We start from the raw sequence: 23,787 nt of genomic DNA on the forward strand, positions 1-23,787 counted from the left end.
AAAGATCTGTTGGGCTTTGCAAGCAAGTGTACATTTTATAATATAAACAAGATGGTTCTTTTCAAATTTATCCAAAATGGCAGGAACAAACAACATAGTAATAGTACCAACATCTAGCTCTTATATAGTTTTTTTCGCATCCAGGTCTCAAATCACTTTACAAAGGAGGTAAGCACCATTTTCCACCTGCAAAAAGGTGATAACTGGAGGCACAGAAAATAGGAATGGCTTGCCCAAGGTCACAGAGTGGGAGAGCTGGGATTAAAACAGAAAAGTCTCCCAAGTTCCAGTCCAATGCCATATCTACTGTGACACGTTGTCTCCTGTTACTGCCTACATTTTTTATTTTTAACTATGCAACTTTAACATTGCATTAATATAGGGGTTTCTTTGCATTTAATAGACTCTGATTTGATAACGCAGAAAGATGCCTTCAGGTAACAGAGCTAATCTTTTAAGCTAATGAATTTCCTATTCCCTTTTAGTTTATTTTCCCTTTGATGCACAGGTCTATTCCTTTACCAGAGACTCATTTCAAAGGTCTCACTGTATTTCTGTCTGTGATTGGCATGTGAAAAATATTCTTTTACGAGGTCCTTCCATAACTATTCATTTAAGTGGGCTCCACTGTAAATCGTTACCAGATTTCTCAGTAACAAAAAACAAAACTATCCAAAAATGTACTGGCTTTTATACTCCGTGCCTCCGAGCATTTATACAATTGAACGAACTGGAAACTTGGAGATCACTTACAACTTTATTTTACATAGTGCCTGAAACTGTCCAAAATGTTTTATAGTATTCATTAATACAAGACAGAAGTTAGTAATGGAAGAGACCTATGAATTTCTAGTCCATCTCCCTGTCAAAGCAGAATTCTCCTTACTAATGCAGGATGTGGTACATGGTATAAATTACAGAACCAAGTGGTGCAAATAATATGGTGAATTATATTCCAGTAAAAATAACAGAGCAAGAGGCAGGGGAGAAAAGGTGTTCTGAGATAAGATCTAAAATGATATTGAAAATTAACAAAGTGGAGTGATTCAGGCAAGCTACTCCAGGCAGCAGGACCCCCAGGTTGGAAGGCTCTCATAACTACAATCATAGAATCATAGAAGATTAGGGTTGGAAGAGACCTCAGGAGGTCATGTAGTCCGACCCCCATAGAATCAATTAAATATGCACAGATTCACATCCAAATCATTGTAATGTATATTTTTAGGAGTCTTTGGCAGACTCAATAAAAATAATGCTGTCTCCCCCTTCGGCCCACCCATCCAGAGTTTAGTGGGTCCTGGGACTTGCTGTGAAAAGTGATATTTGTATATTTGTTAATATCACAGCACACTTAATTGCTACCTGGGAGGCTATGAAAAGTGGTAAGTGATATTAACATACAAACAAGTATCACCTTTCACAGATAGCTAGTAAGTCTGCAGTGAAAAGTGATACTTGCATGTTTGTTAATACCACTTTTTGCAGCAAGCCCCAGGACCCAGTAAACACTGGATGGGGGGGACCGAAGGGAGAGGCAGCAGGGGCTAGAGGTGATGGTGGGATGGATTCGAGGCCAGGAAGGCAGCAGGGGCCGGGGACGATGGGGGTGGGTGATGAGCCCCACTGTGGCATGGCCAGAGCCAAGGCCTGGTGTCTGCTGCCATGTGGCCAGGGCCGGGGCTCAGTGCCAGTGGCCAGAACCCGGAGCTGGGGACAGGAACCGCGTGGCTGGAGCCAGGGATCGGAGCCTCCTGCCACACAGCCGGAGCTGTGGGCAACACCCAGAGCTAGTGCCTACCACTGCACGGCCAGAGCAAGGAGCTAGATGCCAGAGCCCAGGAGTGTGTGGCTGAAGCCAGCACCCACCACTCCATGGCTGGAGCCAGCAGCCAGGGTTTGGCCGTGTGAGTCAGCTCCTGCCACCATATGGCCGGAGCCTGAGAACAGAGCTGTGAGTCAGCACCTGCTGCCATGCAGCTGGGGCAGGAGATCAGAACCATGGGCTAGGGTCGCGTTGCTGGAGCCCGGGGCCAGCGCCCGCCACCACACGGCCAGAACTGGGGGCCAGAGGCCAACTGAAGCTCTACGACCGGAGCTGGGGGTCAGAACTTGCTGCCCTGCGGCCAGAGCTAGGGGTTGGCACCTGGTTTGAGCCTGTTGCCCTGCAGCTGGGGTTTGGTGCCTGTGGCTATTGCCTGACACTTCATGGCTAGAGCCCGGGACTGCAGACAGGAACCAGCGCCTGCTGCCACACAGCTGGAACCAGGGGCCAGAGGCTGAAGCCCCACAGCTGAAGGCTATGGCTGCACAGCCAGAGCCAGAGGGAGAGGACGAGGGTCAATACCCACAGCCCTGTGGTCGGAGGCCAGGGCTGCACGGCCAGGCTCCTGAAGTCCTGCCCCTGGAGCCTGTTGCACAAACCCCCCTCTCCTCAACGTGGGTCAAGAACCTCACCTGGCTCCTGCAGCGTTGCACTTCACCTCACTCCAGAGGTGGTGCAGGGTGGCACATCCAGGAGCAAAAGGAAGAATGGGGAAGGACCAATGCTATGCCCCACCCATCACCACCTAGGAGGCTGTCGTGGTGGCACGAAAACCCCCTGTTGGCTGCATTCGGCTACGGTGGCCACATCTGAGAAACGTTGACCTATACCATCCTCATCATCTTCATCAGGTCTACTGAAAGTGTTCTTTCCTTTTGGCATCATGAGTGGGCAGATCTTAGGAGAATATCTCCACTAATGTTTTACCAAACCTGCCTCTTAGCCTGGCTGTACTAGAAACCTTTCCTCCATGGAGAGGGAGTGCACTGGCCCGGCTGAGGCTTTAGGCATTTGCCCTACAAGGGGTTCAGAGAGGAGGTGAATTAATGACCAAAGTAAAAGGGCAACTTGAGTTGCCCAAGGCAGAAAACAAGGTTATCTTGTCTTAGACACAAGCCTTCAATTTTCAACAGCTGGGGATCCATTCCCAATTATGGGAAACAGATGCGGGGAAGGGGTCCCACAAGAAAGGCAGGCTAACCCACCCCTCAAAATGATGTTACAGAGTGCACATTGACTGAAGACTGATGCATGAATGACATTACTATGCAGGCTGCATCTGTGAGAACTGACCTGCTGAGCCCAGTTCCCCCATCCCCAAAGTCACCTAGAAGTTGCAGCCCCTGCCATTCCTCAAGACCTAGGACAAGCAGATGAGTGCATCAGTTAGCAGTAGGATGTCTAAGGAGTTTTAGAAGCAGCAGGAGCTTCACAGCAACTAATCCAGGACCACTTGCAGAAGGCCCATCCTTACCTCTAAGAGCAACATCCTGCTTTCTCCCTGGTGTTAACTCTCATCCCTGGGGTGCGGAAAAGGCAAAGCTCTCGTCAGAGAGGAGCTTTGCTTCCCCTTTTTAGGTATATGTCATATTTATTTTAAATTGAGCCTGCAGCATGGAGATCAGCTCCTGCAAAGGCTCAGAAAACTCAGTTCTGCACCAACACATGGACAGGATTAACTGAAGAAAGTACTGCAATAGGAGAAATTTCCAGCTTCAGAAAGAATATTTTTGAATGGAAAGGCATTGGAACCGAGTGCTTCAAAGATATCAGGGACAGGAATCTTCCTGTGCAGCTGTGAAGGCAGAACTGGCCACTTAGTGCAGCTTAGCACTCAGCCAAGTCAGCATCTGCCCCCAATCTCCCTGGAGACTGGAAACCCAACTTGAAGATCCCTGGACCTGAACATGAAGAAAAGCAGCCAAAATATCACACCACACATTGTAAAAACAGAAGGAATGCTGAAGGGTGAGATTCAGGAAAGTCAACACTAGAGTGATCTATGAAAAATAGAACATAATGCTTTCTCTCAATGGAACACAATAGAAACCCACTGTCAGGCAACACCATTAAATAAAGGCAGTGCTATCTCTGGGAGTCCCTATTTTATAGAAGGGCATCTATTTACCCTTCCTATGACAGATCAACATGTACGGTCATACCTTTCCATTGCTTGTCAGGTCTTACTGAGGACGTTGGGACATATGGAATTTCTTAAAAAATTATCAAGAACATACACCAAACAGAACAGCTCTAGAAAAAACTAAATTTTAAGAAAAGCAGGAGGTGGTGACCTAAGCTGAAGTCCTTCGTTTTCTACTCTAATACCCTGTTACCAACAATCTCTATGCAGTATGTTCCATTCTGCACACTGTTCTCCTGAGGCTTTCAGAGCAAGATACTTCTAGCTGCTGCTGAATGTTTATTAGCGTAAATGTTAAGAGAGATGTCTGATCTTCACACACCATGAATGACATTTGTTTAAAAGGCTGAATCCAAAATCTTCACAAGGATCAGCAAAAAAGAATCCTTGCCAGGCAAGCTGAGGAAAAATAGGCCAACGTCTGTTTACACAGAAAATAGTTTAACTCTTAACAGGAAACTCAAATAAGTCAAGTAGCTTTTAACACAGAAAGATTTCTATTCTCCAGAGCCCCCGCCAAAGTGAACTGTAAGTAAAGAATGATTTATGTCCATCTCCATTATAACAAAATGATTACAGCCTTAATAATACTGCAGGAGCTGCAACTCCCATAGAAGGTCTCTCACCAGAAGGGAAATGGGCTTTCCTACCTTTGGCCATTTAGGATTTAGGAGTCGTGCTTTGATTGCATCATCCAGTGCCTTGTCGTACTTCTGGATTTTCATGTACGCTGCAGATCGGTTACTGTACAGGATGCAATTCTGAGGGTCAACTCCCAGGGCTTCATTGTACAGCATAATAGCTGTATGAAAATCACCATCATGACAGGCCTGGTTACTCTGACGAACTTTCTCAACAAACTCAGCCTTGCTCAACATGGGGCCGTCGGGGCTTCTTCCTCCAAAAGATTTTGATCCAAAGAGAGGAATCTACAGACAGAAAAAGTTATTAACCAAAAGTACTGATTACTCACTTTCATATCGTTTTATTAAAGATTTTAGAAGTAGAAGAAACAGTATAATAGAAAATAAAACCATTAACATTTTAGCAATTTAAAATTTGGGACAGGGAATGAGAACTTCTTCCAATTTTTAAATTTGTTATTTATTGGTCATTTTGTACATTTTTTGTACCAGAAGTAACAAAAAAACGTTCCCATGAAGCATGATCAGCAAACAATGTCTTCATGATCTCCTAGAAAGATGACTACCTCCTCCAGATATAAGACTAGTTAATACATCCTTGTAACTTACTGAACTCCACATGCTCATTGAGTTTTTGTTTAAATACAGCTGTCCTACTTGACTATCATTTCAAGCACATTCCCTGGTTAGAGTGGAAGAGAAGTGGTTTGCAGATTGGGAGAGGTTGGTAAATCAATGGGTTTGGTAGATGGGTCAACAAACACAAGTATGTGTGTGAAGATGTGTTGAGATGTCATTAAGCAAGTGTGAATATGTGGGCATACTCGTACAGAGAGGTTGGCGAGCAGATGTACACAAGTTAATGCCTATGAAGGGTCCGCACCATGTCAAGAGAAGTTTGAGAGTGAGGGTGGACCAGGATTTATTGGGGACACACCCTAAAGAATCATCCTGTTGACTTGTTCGCTAGTGCTGTAGACTCCCTGCTCTCACAAAGGTCTGACAGTATCGGAAAGCACAGAAGTAAAAGTCTGCAATTACACTGTTTAGCGTCTTTCAATTATAAGCCTCTAAGGATGCAAAGCAAACAGTAGTTTCTCATTCGAAAGGCTATTTTATGTGTTGATAACTTTGTAACAGACATTATGCACACATGGAATATTCAGAGACTATTGTATCAATTGTATAAATGTTATATGTATCTGTATGGGAGAGGTATTCTAAGGGGGAGTTATAGGAATTGCCTGCAGGAACTGAAGTCACTGGGCGTGAGAGTGGAGGGGGGCGTAATCAATGCAAATCTCAATGGAGAAGCCTCATTCCCACAGGGAAAACTTCATCTGCTCATTTAACCAAGCTCAAGAAACCGACAACCAAAGAAAGGAAAACTGTATAAACTGACCAGGCTGATACAGAAAGGGACACCACTCTCACATGATACAAGATTGTCATGATGCTGTGACCAAGAGGAATAGGCCCAGCAGAAAGGGCCTGAAGGACTTTGAAACTCGCCAAAATCCTTGCCAAAAAGGATGGATGACTGCCTGGTAAACTAAGACATTCATGTGAGCTGTTTATTTTTTTTCAAGATATATTTTCTCTGCTTTTGTTCTGAATACTTTATGAATGCTTGCTGGTCACTGGTTAACCCTGTGATGATTCCTGACAAAGAGCAAAGCTGCAGGTGTTGAACTAAACTCAGACCTGCTCAGTTAATCACTGTGAAATGCAGCCTAAATCCCCACTCTTCGGAAAGCGTTGTGGAATTGAGATGTAAGTGCCTTCAAGAAGGCCACAAAGGGGTCAGAGGTGCCTTGAGAACAGAGACAAACTCAACAACTTTGTTTTTTAACAGACATTTTGAAAGTCATCATCCAGAACATGAACTAACACCACCCATTAATCTGTGAACAGACAAACCTGCCTCATTGTTTTTATTTGCATTATTTTCACATAGTTCTGTCTCAACACTGACTCAAAAGCTGTAAAACAAAGTGTTGAATGACCCTATTTCAAAGCAGTCCACCTAGGGAAAACAGTTACTTACCTGTACAGTAAGCATTGTTCTTAGAGATCTGTTGTGCACTGTGACAAAGTTCCTCCTCTGCCTTGGTGGGTCCTGTGCTTATTGGCAGATTTGCTTGCCTCAGAGATCTCAGTTTGGCCACTTTTGCTAGTGGCTCAAACCTGTTGTTCACTCAGCTAACCTCATCACTGGCCAGCATAGGGAAAAGGAAGGAGAACAATCCCCACAGTCTCTTCCGGTCCACCTAGTGGGTCGAGGGGCAGGCCAGGGACCTTCCCCTCTGGTGGGACCCACAGTCCAGGTCAACTCCTCCTGTATCCAATAGGGAGTTGGGGGAACCCAGGGCCCACCCTCTACTCCAGGTTCCAGCCCAGGGCCCTGTGGATCACTGATGTCTACAGTGTTTCATGTAACACCTGTGTGACAGCTACAACTCCCTTGACTACTTCCCCATGGCCTCCTCCCAGCACCTTCTGTATCCTGACCACAAGACCTTCCTCCTGATGCCAGACAGCGTTTGTACTCCTCAGTCCTCCAGCAGCACACCCTCTCACTCTCAGCTCCTTGCATGCCCCTCACTGACTGAAGTGAGGTCCTTTTTAAACCAGGTGCCCTGATTAGCCTGCCTTAATTGATTCTAGCAGCTTCTTAATCAGCTCCAGGTGTCCTAATTAGCCTGTCTGCCTTATTTGGTTCCAGCAAGTTCCTGATTGTTCTGGAACTGCCCTTATTACCTTACCCAGGGAAAAGGGCCCTGCTTAACTTGGGGCTAAAATATCTTCCCAACTGAGGACTGTCTTAAAACCTATTTAAAATGGATTAATAAAAACTCAATGCTTTTTAACACACACACACACAAAATCACTCTCCTGTAGCCATCTGGTCCGACCCTGTCACAGCACATATACATTCCACAGCAGGTGTATGCACACCCAAGTCAGATATTTGCCAGCAGTATCAGTAGATAGGAGGAGGAGAGCAGGGGCTCATGCACTCTCAGATGATGGCATAAAAGGGATGAGTCTGCTGCCTCCCTCTCCTTTCCTTTGCACCACTGTACATAATGTCTGAAGTAGTAAGGAAGGGGGAGGGTCATGGAACGTTTATGTGCACAACACATCTCTAAGAACAATGCGTGCTGTACAGAGAGTGGAGTCTCCATCACTGACAATTATTAAATCAAGATTGGATGTTTTTTTCTAAAAGATCTGCTCTAGGAATTATTTTGGGGCAATTCTATGGCCTGTGTTATACAGGATGTCAGACTAGATCACAATAGTCCCTTCTGACCTTGGAATCTATGAATCTAGATAAGCAACCACTTTTTTCTCCTTTGAGTAATTGTGCACACATATATTCCACTGCAGGTGATTCATCAGCAGTTCCCTTACAGGTGGAGGGGCTTCTGGTCATCTGAACAGACTGTAACACTGACTTGCCAAAGCTGGCATCATCACAAGAGGCATGAGTGATGGCATAATGTGTGGAAAAGATATGTACACGTGACCATGTTACTACTTTGCAGTATCTGCTATCAGAATATTGCTCAGAAAAGCTGATGAAAGTGGACTGAGCCCTGGTGAAGTGAGCCATTTTTCTCAGTAGAGGAGAGACTTTAGCATAGCTTAATGTACTCAAAAAAACCCAATGTGAAATTCTCTGAGCTGACACTGATTGACCTCTAACCGTCTCAGCACAGGCTACAAAAAGCCTGGGAGAGCCTCCGAAGAATCTAGTGCAGTTGAAGAAGGTGGTCAAATCTCCATGAACATCTAAGCTATGAAGCCTTTCTTCAGCTTTGAAAGAATGGGGTTTCAAGAAGACGACTAGAAGATCAGTAATTTGGTTCTGATGGAAAGCTACCTTGCGCATAAAACTTGGGGTGTCACAGGCCTGACACACACATCAAAGCTCTATCACATTAATACGGAGTATAACTTCTTGGGGTGACCAAAGAGTTGACCTGCAGTTGAACAAGATGGGGCCCCCAGCCTTTGGTAGGTGCATCCGTTACCAGAGCCACAGTCAATCTGGTGCAGTAACTGCAGCAGTACGTATATGCACACAATCTCTCGAAGGAAAATCACATTATTTGCCTCTGGGCTAGTGTCAAATCTCAGCATTAAAGACGGATGGGAACTGTTTTTCGGGCTTTGGTGGATGGGATTAGCCCTGTATTAACAAATTCCAACACGAATCATAGATAGATTGTTTTTTGTATGGTAACATTAGCTACATTTAATCAATGTACTGGCTGCCTGGGGCTGCTGCCATGGAGACATACCCAAACTACAAGTTCAAGAAAACATTAATACATTCTCTTCCTTGTTTCCCAATTTACAAGCTGGAGTCTCCCCTTCCCACCAACAATTCACAGTTCAGCATGAAGTGTTGCTCTGCACAGGACAAAATGAAGTGTCGGTATCTGAACTGTTCTCATTGATCATCTTTATATAAACCTTTGGGAAAAATCAGACACTTCTTTAAGTGAGGGTTTGGCTATATGGAGGTGTCACTGGACAAGTGACTTCCTCGGTTAGACATAATCAAGAGAAAATTTTTGAACATAATTCAAATAAATTGTATTTTTCTGGAAATATTCCCCATTAACTAAAAACCAATTACAAGGAGAAAAGAGCAACACGCTGCTTAATTTTAAGACAAAAATATGGCCAAGTTGCATGTATTCTGAAGACAAACAATTATGCTTCACCTGTTTAAGAGCAGAGCAAGGATGTCCTCACACCAAACTGAAATCCATCAGAACTTCTGAGTGCTCTCACAATAAACCACATTATCCTGTAGGTCTGATACACCTAAGGATGCTGTAAGGGGAGCGAGGTTCACAATTCAAAACCAGTGGAACACTACCAACATGTCCATGAAGGTAACCCTTGTCCCAGAGATTGGAATTAAGCAGTTAATAGTCCCCAAACCCACCAATTACCTCTTTTACCATCCACAGAACATGACACATTCATCTGCCAGATCTGCAACATCCAGAGAAATGCATCTTCACTAAGACATTGTTAACCTCAATAAGCACAAGGGAGAGAATCTCACAGTTCATCTAGCCACTGACTACTGCTTACTATAGCCTCTTTGCCATTTCACAAAAACGACCCAGGACCAACATTCATCACTCCAGCAGAGGCTACCATCAACCCCAAAGACAGGTCAAGCATTCCCTTAAAAATACTGATGTCTTAACATGAAAGATTACTTGATACTCCAGAACAACTTCTGTCTAAAATACGCACCAACAGCTCCTTCCCAAGTGCATTAAGCAATGTTCACTTCCCATAGCCTGCAGTTCCAAACACAAGGAACCCTCCCACTGAAATCCAAAGTGAATGCAGAGAACTTTGACTGGGATAATTGCTACCAGCTGAACAGAGGGGCTGCAATTTACCATTAGAAAACATCACATACAGCAGCTCTGCAAAAAGGAAGCAAGTCCAAAATTACTGATGACAACTTTATTAATGTTACTAAATACATGGAATAAGCAGACTAAAGTCCTGGAGAAATGCTTGAAGGCCCAAAAACTGATCTCTATTTTTCAGTTTATACACCTGTTTTCAGATTAATTTAAATTTTTTTTATAGGTGGTTTCTTTTCCAAAAACCAAATGAGTCACTGTGGCCTTTCCAGATAGTGGCAAGGTCTGCATTCAAAAGGAAGGGTCATGACTTCCTAGCCAGACAGAGGTGGTAAAAGGCTGACTGGGCCATAGTTGCAATGTGATCATCATACAGCAGCTGGGAGGGGGCCGCTAAAGCCCCCCCCACGAAAAAAACCTACTGAAAGCGGACATACTCCCTCAAAGGGACTGATGTTACCTCTACCATTTCCTCCAGCTGCTTCCCCAATCCACATCATCACGTCATTTTTGTCTGGGTTGCATTGTAGCCAGCTCACTCTTATCCATGTCCCAATTTCAGCCAGACTCTGGCTGAGGCTCTAAAATGGATTATCCAAGTCGAATGAAACAAAGACACACAGATGGTTGTCAGGATACAGACAACACTGCATTCCATGCCTCCTTTCCATCACGCCTAACAGCCCCATCTACACCTTGAACAGGAGAGGTAATAGAATGTCACACTGTGGGACTGCACAATTGACAGCCCTTTGTGAAGAAGAGCAATTGCTCATGACTATCTGCTGCTCTACCTCTCTGAAAAAAAAGAGCAAAGTAATAAAAGGGAAGCCTTCTCCACACCTACCAGGGTCCACTGGCAAGTCAGCAACACCTCATGATCAGTGGTATCATAGGCAGCTGACAGATCTAATATCACCAGCATGGACACCTGACCTTCATCCATCACCCAGAGGAGACTGACTATTGCAGTCTCTCTCTGCCAAAGCCCGGCCTATACCCACACTAATAAAGGTCAAGGAGATCAAAGGCATTCAGGAGGCTGTGAGCATGGTCTTACCACAGCCTTCTCCAAAATCTTACAATGAATGGACAACGTGAGACTGGTCAATAATTAACTACATTCTTAAGTGTCAAGTGATGACTGCTTGAACAAAGCATGCACTAATTCTTCTTTCTAAAGAAGACGCAGCCTGCCCTTATTGAGGGGCAAACAAGGGACCCAATATTCCCCACTGGCCTCCACCAAGAAGGAAACAGATCCAAAAGCTCTCTCACCATTTTCATTACCTCAGTGAGAATCACTGCCTGAAACTCTAGCATACAAGACGAGGCCCTTATTCCCTCAAGACCATGTTCTGCCACCGGGGAAGCACAGAGCTTATCCTTAACCTGAAATCCTGTCTGCAAAACAAAAGAAATTTCCTCAGCAGGAAGGAGTCAGACCTGCTAAGACTGTCTGGGTCTACAACCCGAAACAAACCTGCTGTCCAAGATTTTCCACATACTATGCAGAAAAGGGGTTGGGTTTTTTTGGCACTTCCCAGACACCCACTGCATATTTCCCTTCACCTTGACATTTGTTATACTACATTCATTCTCTCTGACCAGAAAAAGATTAGGTTTTTTGCTTGTTTGTTCAGACAAGACAGATCTACTGTAGTACAGCAAATGAATACAGCAGGGTTTCTGGTTTTGAAGAACTACAAAACTATCTTTCTTTAACTAATCCATTGCAACTGTAATATCACAGACAATCTTTTGCACTGACCTTCCCCTCTAAGGAACTGAATCCATTCTATCTTGCTAAATACTGTGGATTCTTATCACATGTGGTGGGGGGTGAGAGAGAGAGAGAGAAAGAGCAATGTAGTTTGAAAGAGAATCCATAACATCTTATCGACTAGTCACAGGCAATAAACAGAGAGACACTCCTTAGAGTAAAAAACACAGGATCTGGGTTTATCAGCAGAAAGCCTGGGTATATTCTTCAGGCCCGATTCCATCATTAAGCGTACAGCATACATCATCAAGGAAGCAAATCAGCTGCTTGAATGAAGAGGGGAGGAGGGCCCCCACTCTGTTTAACCTGACTAAATGTGAAGCAGTACTGAGATTTAGCCATGGTGGGCCCTGGCTTCACTCTAACTCTGGTCATAATACAAACAATCTCAAAGGGCACAAGATTTCAGACAAGCTACATCTATTTCTCAATTGTCTCTTTAACGGTGTTCTCTTAAATAAGAAGTGTCATTCTCTGGTTTGTTACAGAGAAAGGTGGGGAGAGAGGTGATAAAACAACGTAGGTCAGTGAAATTCCACATCTGTGATCATTTGACCTTAAGTGCTAACAGATTGGGAGTTCCAGAACTCCTCTTCAACTAAAATAGTGTTCAATTAAAAAAAATAAAGCCCCACACACCTGCCAAGACATTTATAACAGCTGTATTTTAGCAAGTTCCCAATTATAAGTGTTAAAACTGTTTTCAGCAGAGAACTGTGGCCAGCTGTGAAATGACAACTAGATTTCATTCAAAGCTTAACAGGATTACTCTGAAGAAACCATCTTCAGCTCTGCACAATTCACAGCATATACCACTTTCATTCTCATCACCTCCATCCAACCACAACAAGGAGGACAGATGCATTTAGTATCAGAGGACTATTTGCTTCGGAGCATCCTTGTTAACCTATTACAAAGTTGCTCAGTATTCCTCCAGCACAGGAAATCAGGCACTGCAGGCTTCATCAGGCTAAACCTCAGGAAGTTTAAGGCATTCAAAAAGCAAAATACAAATTGTACCTACAGATCAGTAGCCATTATTTATCATTAGGTATGCCACAGCAACTCAAATTGAAACCTTGGTTTTGATCACAGATTTCAGCAGCCATTTAATTCTGTCCTTCCCTCCAGAGAAAGTAGAGAAATCTCAGACACACCCAAAAGAAATTAATCTTAATTAACAATGTTTTGCATTTACAGAGCAACCTTTTATCCAAAGGACCCTCAACAAACTATTAAAACATTAAGGACAACAATCATCCTGTTAGAGAGGCAAGTATCATTAGACTCATGTAGTAAGATGAGGCCCTGAAACATAAACCCTTATATCAGAGGCCTGATATGAGGCCTAAGGCCTGAACTAAAGTAATGGTCAAGACTTTGCTAACATAAAGCAACGTTAAGCTGTAAGCCAAAAGGTACTGGACACTAGAGATATCAGAACACTCCGATACTTGGACATTCCACATACATAACAAGGAACAAGCTGACCCATCCCAAAGACAGGGGCAAAAGGGTAATATGATGGATAAGAGTTGTTTTGTTCGAACCAACATGTTCAAGGTGAGAGGCCGCACCTTATTGTGTAGAGGGGTTGCACATCAATACGTTACGAGTGATGTGCAACTTGTTTGTATCTGTGGATAAGATGCATCCCTGGAGTGGTGTCTTTGTCTGGCCTAGGGGGCAGTGGAGTGTTCCGCCACTGACTGAGCTGTGTCCATTGTCAGGGAGCACATATGTACGAGCAGAACTGTAGACATCTGATCAAGGGAGCTACTGTTTCATTTGACAATAAACCTGGCCAGGTGCCTTTGTACCTTACTGGAGTCTGTGGTCATTGGGGGTTCTCTCAGGGTCTGCTGTGTCAGCTATCTGCGCAGAGCCAGGGCAGCACACAGAGGGAACACAAGCACAAAGCCGACTTATCAACATTGGATAGAGCAGAGCACCACAGTGGTGGCGTCTGACAACAGAAAAAAGCTAGGCACAGAGATGCCTACTTTTTCCCAAGATCACAAAAGTGAGTCAGTAACACAGCAAGAAAGAGAATCCAGGCATCCTGACTTCCAGTCCATATATCATAGGTTCTGTATTTAATATACTGTAAAGCTGAATAATCATAAGAAAAAAAATTAGATTCATGATAAAGGAAACTATTATGATAGACTCTGGTACATGTTAAAATTTAATCCCTGCTGCCAGGTGCACTACAGATGGCAGCAGAATGTCATCAGGTACATGAGAGAACCACAGAGGAAAGCTGAGTAGTTCTGATACCCAAACCATGAATAAGAGGGCATTATTACAACCATCAGAGGTACTGCAACAACACACAAGTATTCATTACAAAACCATTCCTTTTTACTATTTGCAGATAGCGTTCTTTACAGTCACTATGGGGGGAGCTGGTAGCAATCCCTATATTTATGCCACCCAATACTTTCTATTAAAAGGATTCTTGCAACCTTGAGAAGTTCTCACTTCTCCATTGTCTACAGAAATGCTTTTCTATTCAAATCTAGCTAAAATAGAAACTGTTAAAAAATTCTGTTTCCCTTCTCTCACTTGCATTACTCAGAAAAAGTGTGGCAATAAGGGAAAAAAAAAAAAAAAAAAAAATCAATGAGCTTCTAAGGTCAGGCACATGCCAGTGCCAAACCTTCAGCACCACCACCAGCAGACTGTATTGGGAACAACTGGGAACTGTCAGAGCAGAGGTTGAGGTAGAGAAAAGAGTCAGAATAAGGCATAGCAAAGAGCAGGAGCTCCCCAAACTCCAGGGCTGTGGGCAGGAGGAGGAGGAGGAGAAGAGAGAGACGGCCCAGGCTCACCACCACCACCCCGTGAATCCAGCACATGGAGCCAGCAGGCAATTCCCCCTCTAGATGGAACACATTGGGGCAGGAGCTTCCCCAACTTTCACCGAAACATCGACCCAGCAACCCATTCCCACCTCTGGGAAAACAGCCTTCTCCTGCCACCAGCTAATGTTAGTCCTGAGCTTAAGTAGTAGGAGTCATCTATGCTGAAATGCAGGGTCAAACATTGCTAATGATTCAGGATGGGGGAAGGAATTGTTACTTTTGCACAATTTGCTCATACTTTTAAAAAAAAAAAAAGAAAGAAAAAAACCTAGGAATTACAAGCACACAAAACTATGTTAGAAGAATGTTTAGCTTCTGAAGTCAAGTACTCAAAGTAGGATTTTATGTATACAGAATATTTAACAAAGTGGAAGATATACTAAAGTAAGAGTGTGTTTAAAGGCAGAAAGGTTTGACTTTCAGAGGAGAATGCAGCCTTAGAAAAATTCCTACCAGGGAGCAGGTTCCCCTGGAAATCCAGCAACACAAATGACAAGAGATAATATAGCAAATCCAATTAAACAAAAAGCAGAGAATAACAAGAAACAGACATGATACAGGAATCTGGAAACACTGCATAGACAAGAATGCTCAATTTCTCTAAGAACTTTGAATCACATACCTGAGAACTGAACCTTTTGTCCATAAGCCACCTCAAATGCAACTATAATACAGTAGTTTAAACAAATACCCCCTCTATAGATCAAATTTTGGTGGCAAGTCCATAATTAAACCTGAAAGACTGTCAAAACCCTTTCTTTAACCTCTTCACTTCCACAAGAAAGATCTTAATACCTTAAGAATGCCATGTAGGGGGGTTGTATATTTTACATCTACTGAAATACTTCCTAAGATACTCATTAAAATATCAGAAAAAACATGACATGAAAGGAAAAAGCCAAACAGGGAAAACTAGCATTACAGAAGGACACTGAAAAACAGTACAGTGACATTTACTCACTCTAAATATATGTTACCAAAAACAACTCAAATATATAATTGAAAGTTGCACTCTCTGAAGAATAACTCTGCAATATATCATACTGTACAGTTTCCTCTCCAACATTACTACTAGATTTATCTAACGTTTTCATTTCTTCGCCTAAATTGGAAAGGTCTGCTTTTATAAAAAGTCTTGTGTTTTCCTATTCCAAACTCTGGAGGGTTATTGTTTTTTTAAAAGAAAGTGCCTGGGACAAAAGTCCAAGAACAAACAAAGAATCTGGAGTCCCTCCCAATAACTTCCATAGGCCTTACAGCCAATACATGTTCTACAGCCAGTTCTCCACTTCTGAGCAGATATCAAATCTTGCCAAGCCACACACATCCTTCACCCAATCAGAGTATGAGTTTTTACAGGAATAGCGTAGCAAGAGGTGACAAGCCATTGAAACTGTATGTTTAACAATATGAAATCCTAGCTCTATTTCCCAGCCCACTGTGGCATCTGCTCAAATGAAGAACTGCAATTGCTTTAATCTGGATTTCTTCTTAGAAAATTATTATAAAATATTATACAGACAGCATGTCACCAGATCTCCAAAACAGGTAGGTTTTCATAAGCGAACAGGACAGCTTTTAATAAAATATATACCAAAATACCCGAAAGTTACCCTTTTTCTGTCTTGAGAATAGGACCCACCAGATCTTAAAGACACCACATGCTCACTTCAAGCTCGTTCCCAAAATGCATAAGGTGTTGGAAGTAATGCTTTTTTATACATATAAGTTCAATGAGGGATTTTTTGATGCTCATGAAAATCTATTTCTACACCTAAAAATATAAACTGTGATTTACCTAAAAATATAAATACCTTAAATCAGAATAAATACCTAAAACAGAAAGCCCTACCCATAAATTACAGGCCTGTACTGCTTTGAAAGAAAAAAACATTTTGAAACTGGATTTTCAGATTGGGAAGCTCATTTGTAAATGTAACTTCTTCCCTAATGGATTAAAAATCAGAACCAACAAAATTTAGCTTTTTATTCCTAACGTGTCTATGGGAGAGCACATACTAGAGTAGAGTGGGAATCTTCTGTCACCATATTTTGGAGATAGAAAATCCAGTTTCTGCAAAAATCAAAGTAACATTTTGTTTCATGTCAGGCTGACTTGAAATGTTTTTGGTCTGTTGAACTGAATCTAATGTCTAATTTCAGATCAGTTTATTATTAATCTTTGTTTGCCTGAGCTGCCATAGGGCCTCATGCCCCGCAGTATCCTCTTCGGGCCAGACTCTCTGGCTGCACTGTATCTCGGGGTGTCTCCTCTGATTGAGCGGCTGTGCCGCATCAGGGCAGTCACATGACCACCGTACATCCCGTAAGGTTTAGGCCTGGTCTACACTACAAGTTTAGGTCAAATTTAGCAGCATTATCTTGATTTAACCCTGCACCCATCCACACGACGAAGCCCTTTTTTTCCATACTTAAGGGGCTCTTAAAATCGATTTCTTTACTCCACCCCCAACAAGGGGATTAGCGCTGAAATCGGCCTTGCCAGGTCAAATTTGGGGTCCTGTGGACGCAATTCGACGGTATTAGCCTCCAGGAGCTATCCCAGAGTGCTCAGTTGTGACCGCTCTGGACAGCGCTCTCAACTCGGATGCACTGGCCAGGTAGACAGGAAAAGGCCCGTGAACTTTTGAATCTCATTTCCTGTTTGGCCAGTGTGGTGAGCTCACCTGCACAGGTCACCATGCAGAGCTCATCATCATAGGAGACCATGCAGTCCCAGAATCGCCGAAGAGCTCCAGCATGGACCGAACAGGAAGTACGGGATCTGATCGCTGTATGGGGGGACAAATCCATGCTGGCAGAACTCCGTTCGAAAAGACGAAATCCCAAAATATTTGAAAAAAATCTCCAATGGCATGAAGGACAGAGACCATAACAGGGACCCGAAGCAGTGCCACGTGAAAATTAAGGAGCTCAGGCAAGCCTACCAAAAAACCAGAGAGGCAAACGGCCACTCCGGTTCACAGCCTCAGACATGCCACTTCTATGATGAGCTGCATGCCATTCTAGGGGGTGCACCCACCACTACCCCAACCCTGTGCTTGACTCCGTCCAAGGAGCAGGATGCAACACAGAAGTGGGTTTTGGGGGCGAGGAAAATGAGGAGGAGGAGGAGGTTGTAGATAGTGCACACCAAGGAAGCAGAGAAACCGGTTTTCCCAACAGCCAGGATCTGTTTCTCACACTGGACCTGGACCCAGTACCCTCCAAGCCCACCCAAGGCGGGTTCCTGGACCCGCCAGGCAGAGAAGAGACCTCTGGTGAGTGTACCTTTGTAAATATTATACATGGTTTAAAAGCAAGTGTGTTTAATGATTAATTTGCCCTGGCATTCGCGGCCAGTACAGCTACTGGAAAAGTCCGTTAACGTGTCTGGGGATGGAGGGGAAATCCTCCAGGGACATCTCCATAAAGCTCTCCTGGATGTACCCCGAAAGCCTCTGCAAAAGGTTTCTGGGGAGGGCAGCCTTATTCCATCCTCCATGGTAGGACACTTTACCACGTCAGGTCAATAGCATGTAATCGGGAATCACGGCAGAACAAAGCATTGCAGCGTATGGTGCCGGTGTTTGCTGGCATTCAAACATCTGTTCTTTATCTCTCTGTGTTACCCTTAGGAGAGTGATATCATTCCTGGTCACCTGGTTCAAATAGGGTGGTTTTAGTAAGCGGACATTCAGAGGTGCCCATTCCTGCTGGGCTGTTTGCCTGTGGCTGAACAGAAATGTTCCCTGCTGTTAGCCACGTGGCAGGGGGAGGGGTGAAGCCATCATCCCAGAGAATTGCGTGGAGGCAGACAATCTCAGAGTGCAGGAAAACACAATATGACCGTGAGGAGAGGTGGCAGGCTGAAGATGGTAGGTGGCATCAGCTTGCTGAAAGGAGGCAGGAGCCAATGCTCAGGCTGCTGGAGGATGAAACTCATATGCTCCAGCGTATGGTTGAGCTGCAGGAAAGGCAGCAGGAGCACAGACCGCCACTACAGCCCCTGTGTAACCAACCGCCCTCCTTCCCAAGTTCCATAGCCTCCTCACCCAGACGCCCAAGAACGTGGTGGGGGGGCCTCCAGCCACCCAGCCACTCCATCCCAGAGGATTGCCCAAGCAACAGAAGGCTGGCATTCAATAAGTTTTAAAGTGTTGTGTGGCCTTCTACTTTCCTCCTCCACCACCCCACGCGGTGCTTCCCTCCTCCACCACCCCTTCTGGGCTACCTTGGCAGTTATCCCCCTATTTGTGTGATGAATTAATAAAGAATGCATGAATGTGAAGCAACAATGACTTTATTGCCTCTGCAAGCGGTGATCAAAGGGAGAGGGGAGGGTGCTTAGCTTACAGGGAAGTAGAGTGAAATCAGGGGGCGGGGGAGGGTTTCCCCATCAAAGAGAAACAAACAGAACTTTCACACCATAGCCTGACCATTCCTGAAACTGGTTTTCAAAGATCCTCTGATGAGCACCGCGCCTCCTGTCCTCTTCTAACCGCCCTGGTGTCTGGCTGCGCGTAACCAGCAGCCAGGTGATTTGCCTCAACCTCCCACCCCGCCATAAACATCTCCCCCTTACTCTCACAGATATTGTGGAGTGCACAGCAAGCAGTAATAACAATAGGAATATTGGTTTCGCTGAGGTCTACGCGAGTCAGTAAACTGCGCCAGCACGCTTTTAAACACCCAAATGCACATTCTACCACCATTCTGCACTTGCTCAGCCTATAGTTGAACAGCTCCTGACTACTGTCCAGGGTGCCTGTGTATGGCTTCATGAGCCATGGTATTAAGGGGTAGGCTGAGTACCCAAGGATAACTACAGGCATTTCAACCTCCCCAACGTTATTTTCTGGTCTGGGAAGTAAGTCCCTTGCTGCGGCTGTTGAAACAGACCAGAGTTCCTGAAGATGCGAGCGTCATGTACCTTTCCCGGCCATCCCACATTGATGATGGTGAAACGTCCCTTGTGATCCACCAATTCTTGCAGCACCACTGAAACGTACCCCTTGCGGTTTATGTACTCGCCGCCTTGGTGCTCCAGCGGCAAGATAGGGATATGGGTTCCGTCTATGGCCCCACCACAGTTAGGGAATCCCATTGCAGCAAAGCCATCCACTATGACCTGCACATTTCCCAGACTCACTACCCTTGATATCAGCAGATCTTTGATTGCGTTGGCTACTTGCATCACAGCAGCCCCCACAGTAGATTTGCCCACTCCAAATTAATTTCCGACTGACCAGTAGCTATGTGACATTGCAGGCTTCCACAGGGCTATTGTCACTCGCTTCTTAACTGAGGGCTGCTCTCATCTTGGTATTCTTGTGCTTCAGGGCAGGGGAAAGCAAGTCACAAAGTTCCATGAAAGTGCCCTTACACACGCGAAAGTTTCAAAGCCACTGGGAATCATCCCAGACCTGCAACACTATGCGGTCCCACCAGTCTGTGCTTGTTTCCCGGGCCCAGAATCAGCGTTCCACACCATGAACCTGCCCAGTTGACACCATGATGTGCACATTGCAGGGGCCCGTACTTTGTGAAAAGTCTATGTCCATGTCCTCATCACTCTCATCACTGCACTACAGTCGCCTCCTTCTCTCCTGGTTTTGCTTTTCTTGGAGGTTCTGATTCTGCATATTCTGCTGGATAACGCATGCGGTGTTTATAGTGCTCATAATTGCCACGGTGATCTGAGTGGGCTCCATGTTCCCAGTGCTATGGCATCTGCGCTGAAAAAAGGCATGAAACGATTGTCTGCCATTGCTCTGACAGAGGGAGGGGGCGACCAACAACATGGCTTACAGGGTTGGCTTACAGGGAATTAAAATCAACAAAGGGGGTGGCTTTGCATCAAGGAGAAACAGAATGGCCCCCTCAAGGATAGAACTCAAAACCCTGGGTTTAAGCAGGCCATTGATTTCATGGAGGGAGGGAGGGAGGAGAAAATGAATACAAAACAAATCTGGTCTATTTCTTGTTTTGATCCACTTCATCTATCTTTATACATCTTTCTGGCAGCAGACGGTGCAGGACGACTGCTGGCCATCATCATCTCCTGGCTGCTCATTTGAAGATGGTGCATTAGGACTGCCGGCAAGACTGAATTGCCATGAGACGAAACTTAAAAGGGAAATGACCTGGCTGAGTCACTCCCATGTTTGCCCAGACGCCCCTGACCGACCTCACCAAGGTCGGCTAAAAGAGCACCCTGGAGTACGGCGATGATGGCTACCAGTCATACTGCACTGTCTGCTGCCAAAAGGCAATGAGCTGCTGCTGTGTAGCAATGCAGTACCACATCTGCCAGCACCCAGGAGACATACAGTGACTGTTAGCTGAGCGGGCTCCATGCTTGCCGTGGTATGGCGTCTGCACAGGTAACCCAGGAAAAAAGGCGTGAAACGATTGTCTGCCATTGCTTTCACGGAGGGAGGGAAGGGGTTGCCCGACGATATGTACCCAGAACCACCCGTGACAATGTTTTTGCCCCATCAGGCATTAGGATTTCTACCCAGAATTCAAATGAGTGGCGGAGACTGCAGGAACTGTGGGATAGCTACCCACAGTGCAACACTCCGGAAGTCGACGGTTGCCTCAGTACTGGTGGACGCAGTCCGCCAACTAAATGCCAACTAAATGCACTTAGAGCATTTGTGTGGGGGGACACACTATCGAATGTATAAAAATGCTTTCTACAAAACCACTTCTATAAATTCGACCTAATTTCGTAGTGTAGATATAGCCTTAGGGTATGTCTACACTTGAACTGCTGCAGCTGCACCACTGCAGTGGTTCAGCATAGACAGTACCTATGCCAACAGAAGGGGTTCTCCCACTGGAGTAGGTAATCCACCTGCCCGAGAAGTGGTAGCTAGGGTGACAGAAATTTTTTTCCATTGACCTAGCACTATGAACACTAGGAGTTAAGTCAACATAGCTACATCTCTCAGATGTGGATTTTTCATACTCCTGAGAGATATAGCTATGCTGATATAAGTTCCCAGTGTAGATGAGCCCTTGTTCTGGCTCAGGAGCCAACATATCAAAATAGAATGTTTTGATTCAGGGATGTCAAAATGTTTTATTTCAGTCAGAAGCATCAAAAGGAAACTCTCAAACATTTCCAAAAAAATGCAGTTTTGGAACATTCTATTATACAAAAAGTGTCAGCCTTTCAGGGCAATCCAGGACAAAAAATTGTTGCAGGATTGGAATATCCTGTGGGATGGAATTTCTGATTTTTGACCAGCTCTAATACAGAGATAATAGAAACATCTAAGTAGCTACATCAAAATGGTAAGTAGTACTGAACTTCCAGCTCTGGAAATAGAGAATTCAAATTTAATTCCTAAAGAACAGAGTGCAAACATATAAATCACAAGATACAAGTCAAACACATGCAACAAATCAACGCTGCTAAGTCTTTATCTGCATCAGTTCAGTTCCACTTGTGTTAATAATGCTGGGAGTTCTAGTGTAGACAGGCCAAAACCTTAAACCTGTTTCTGTAAGTACCGTGTCAATTAGACACACTCTGAATAAGGTTAAATAATATGATGTTTAAAACTCCAGCAACAGCCTGCAAGGCTCAAGCCGAGTTTTTTTCTGGCTGATGCATCATGAAAAATAAAGGTTATGCCGACCAAATTCTACACTTAGTAACATCTGTGCAGTCCCTCTATCTAGTTATTCCTGTGCAACAACAATCATCAGTAAAAAAAAAAAAAAAAAAAAAGTAAAATCCTACTTTTAATACTAAAGTGAGCAACTATAACTCATCACATACAGGGAGCAAGAGTTGAGTTCGGAGTCTTTTTTACCATCTCTTTTCAGACAATAATCTTCTTTTAATTCAGCTATATTCAAAAACACAACTTAGGTCACATAAGCAATGCCTGATTGTTAATATATTTAGTTTCAAATTTAATTACTGAAAATAATTGATAGGCTTGAGCAATGTGAAGTAAGTTATGGGAAAACCTTTACTCTTAAGGCTTGTCTACACAAATACAGTTTGCAGCAAGTAGGAATGTAAATCTATCTCACACTGGCCTGCCACACACTAAGGATATGTCTACACAGGAAAGAAAAATCCGCAGCTGGCCCATATCATCCAACTCAGGCTCCGAGGCAGTTTCACTGCTGTGTAGACTTCTGGGCTCAGGCTGCAGTGGGGGCTGGAGGGGTTCTTTTCATTTCATTTTCTACACAGATTTATTTTTAATAAGATGCAAACACTAGGGTGATAGAAGAACCTTATTTTAGCTACTAAAAGACAGCTACCTGTTCCGTAACTGGTGTTCTTCAAGATGTGTTGCTCATGTCTATTCCACAATAGGTGTGCGTGCTCGCCACAGGCACCAGTGCCAGAAGTTTTTCCCCTAACAGTACCCGTAGTGGGGAGCACCCCCCGTGACCCCAGGAGTGGCGCCTGCCTGGCGCGGTATAAGGGGAACTGCGCGCTCCCCCCACCCTCAGTTCCTTCTTGCCACACAACTCCGACAGAGGGGAAGGAGGGTGGGATGTGGAATAGACATGAGCAACACATCTCGAAGAACACCAGTTACGGAAAAGGTAACTGGCTTTTCTTCTTCGAGTGATTGCTCATGTGTATTCCACAATAAGTAATTCCAAGTTATATCTGTTGGAGGCGGGTAGGAGTTCACAAGTTCCGAGGACGGAGGACAGCCCTGCTGAACCCAGTGTAATCCCTGGTTTGGGGGACGACCGCATAGTGCGAGGTGAATGTGTGAACTGAGTGGCGGCCCTACAAATGTCCTGGATGGGGATGTGGGCCACGAAGGCAGCCAATGAGGCCTGCGCCCGAATCAAGTGTGCCCTCACGATGGGTGGCAGTGGGACACCCGCCAGCTCATAACAGGAACAGATGCACAAAGTGATCCGATTGGAAAGCCACTGAGTGGAAATCAGCTGGCTCCTCACGTTCTCAGCCGAGGTGATGAACAGTTGCGAGGACTTTCTGAATGGCTTGGTCCGCTTGAGAAAGAAAGCCAGAGACCACCGCACATCGAGCATGTGGAGACAGCACTCCTCACTGGACACGTGAAGCTTGGGGCAGAGCACCGGTAGAAAAATGTCCTGACCCATGTG

The 23,787-nt window shown here is 44.6% G+C and overlaps 1 protein-coding gene across 1 annotated transcript in view; it reads right to left on the reverse strand.

Annotated features, from left to right (window-relative positions):
• TTC28 (tetratricopeptide repeat domain 28) overlaps positions 1 to 23,787 on the reverse strand; it is a 482,751-nt gene that overhangs the window by 448,119 nt on the left and 10,845 nt on the right. The window contains exon 2 of the mRNA XM_074973004.1: positions 4,616 to 4,894. Coding sequence (XP_074829105.1) covers positions 4,616 to 4,894 — 279 coding nt within the window. The remainder of the gene's footprint in view (positions 1 to 4,615; positions 4,895 to 23,787) is intronic.

The sequence above is a fragment of the Natator depressus genome, chromosome 15 (genome assembly GCF_965152275.1).
Source record: "Natator depressus isolate rNatDep1 chromosome 15, rNatDep2.hap1, whole genome shotgun sequence".
Classification (NCBI taxonomy): domain Eukaryota; kingdom Metazoa; phylum Chordata; order Testudines; family Cheloniidae; genus Natator; species Natator depressus.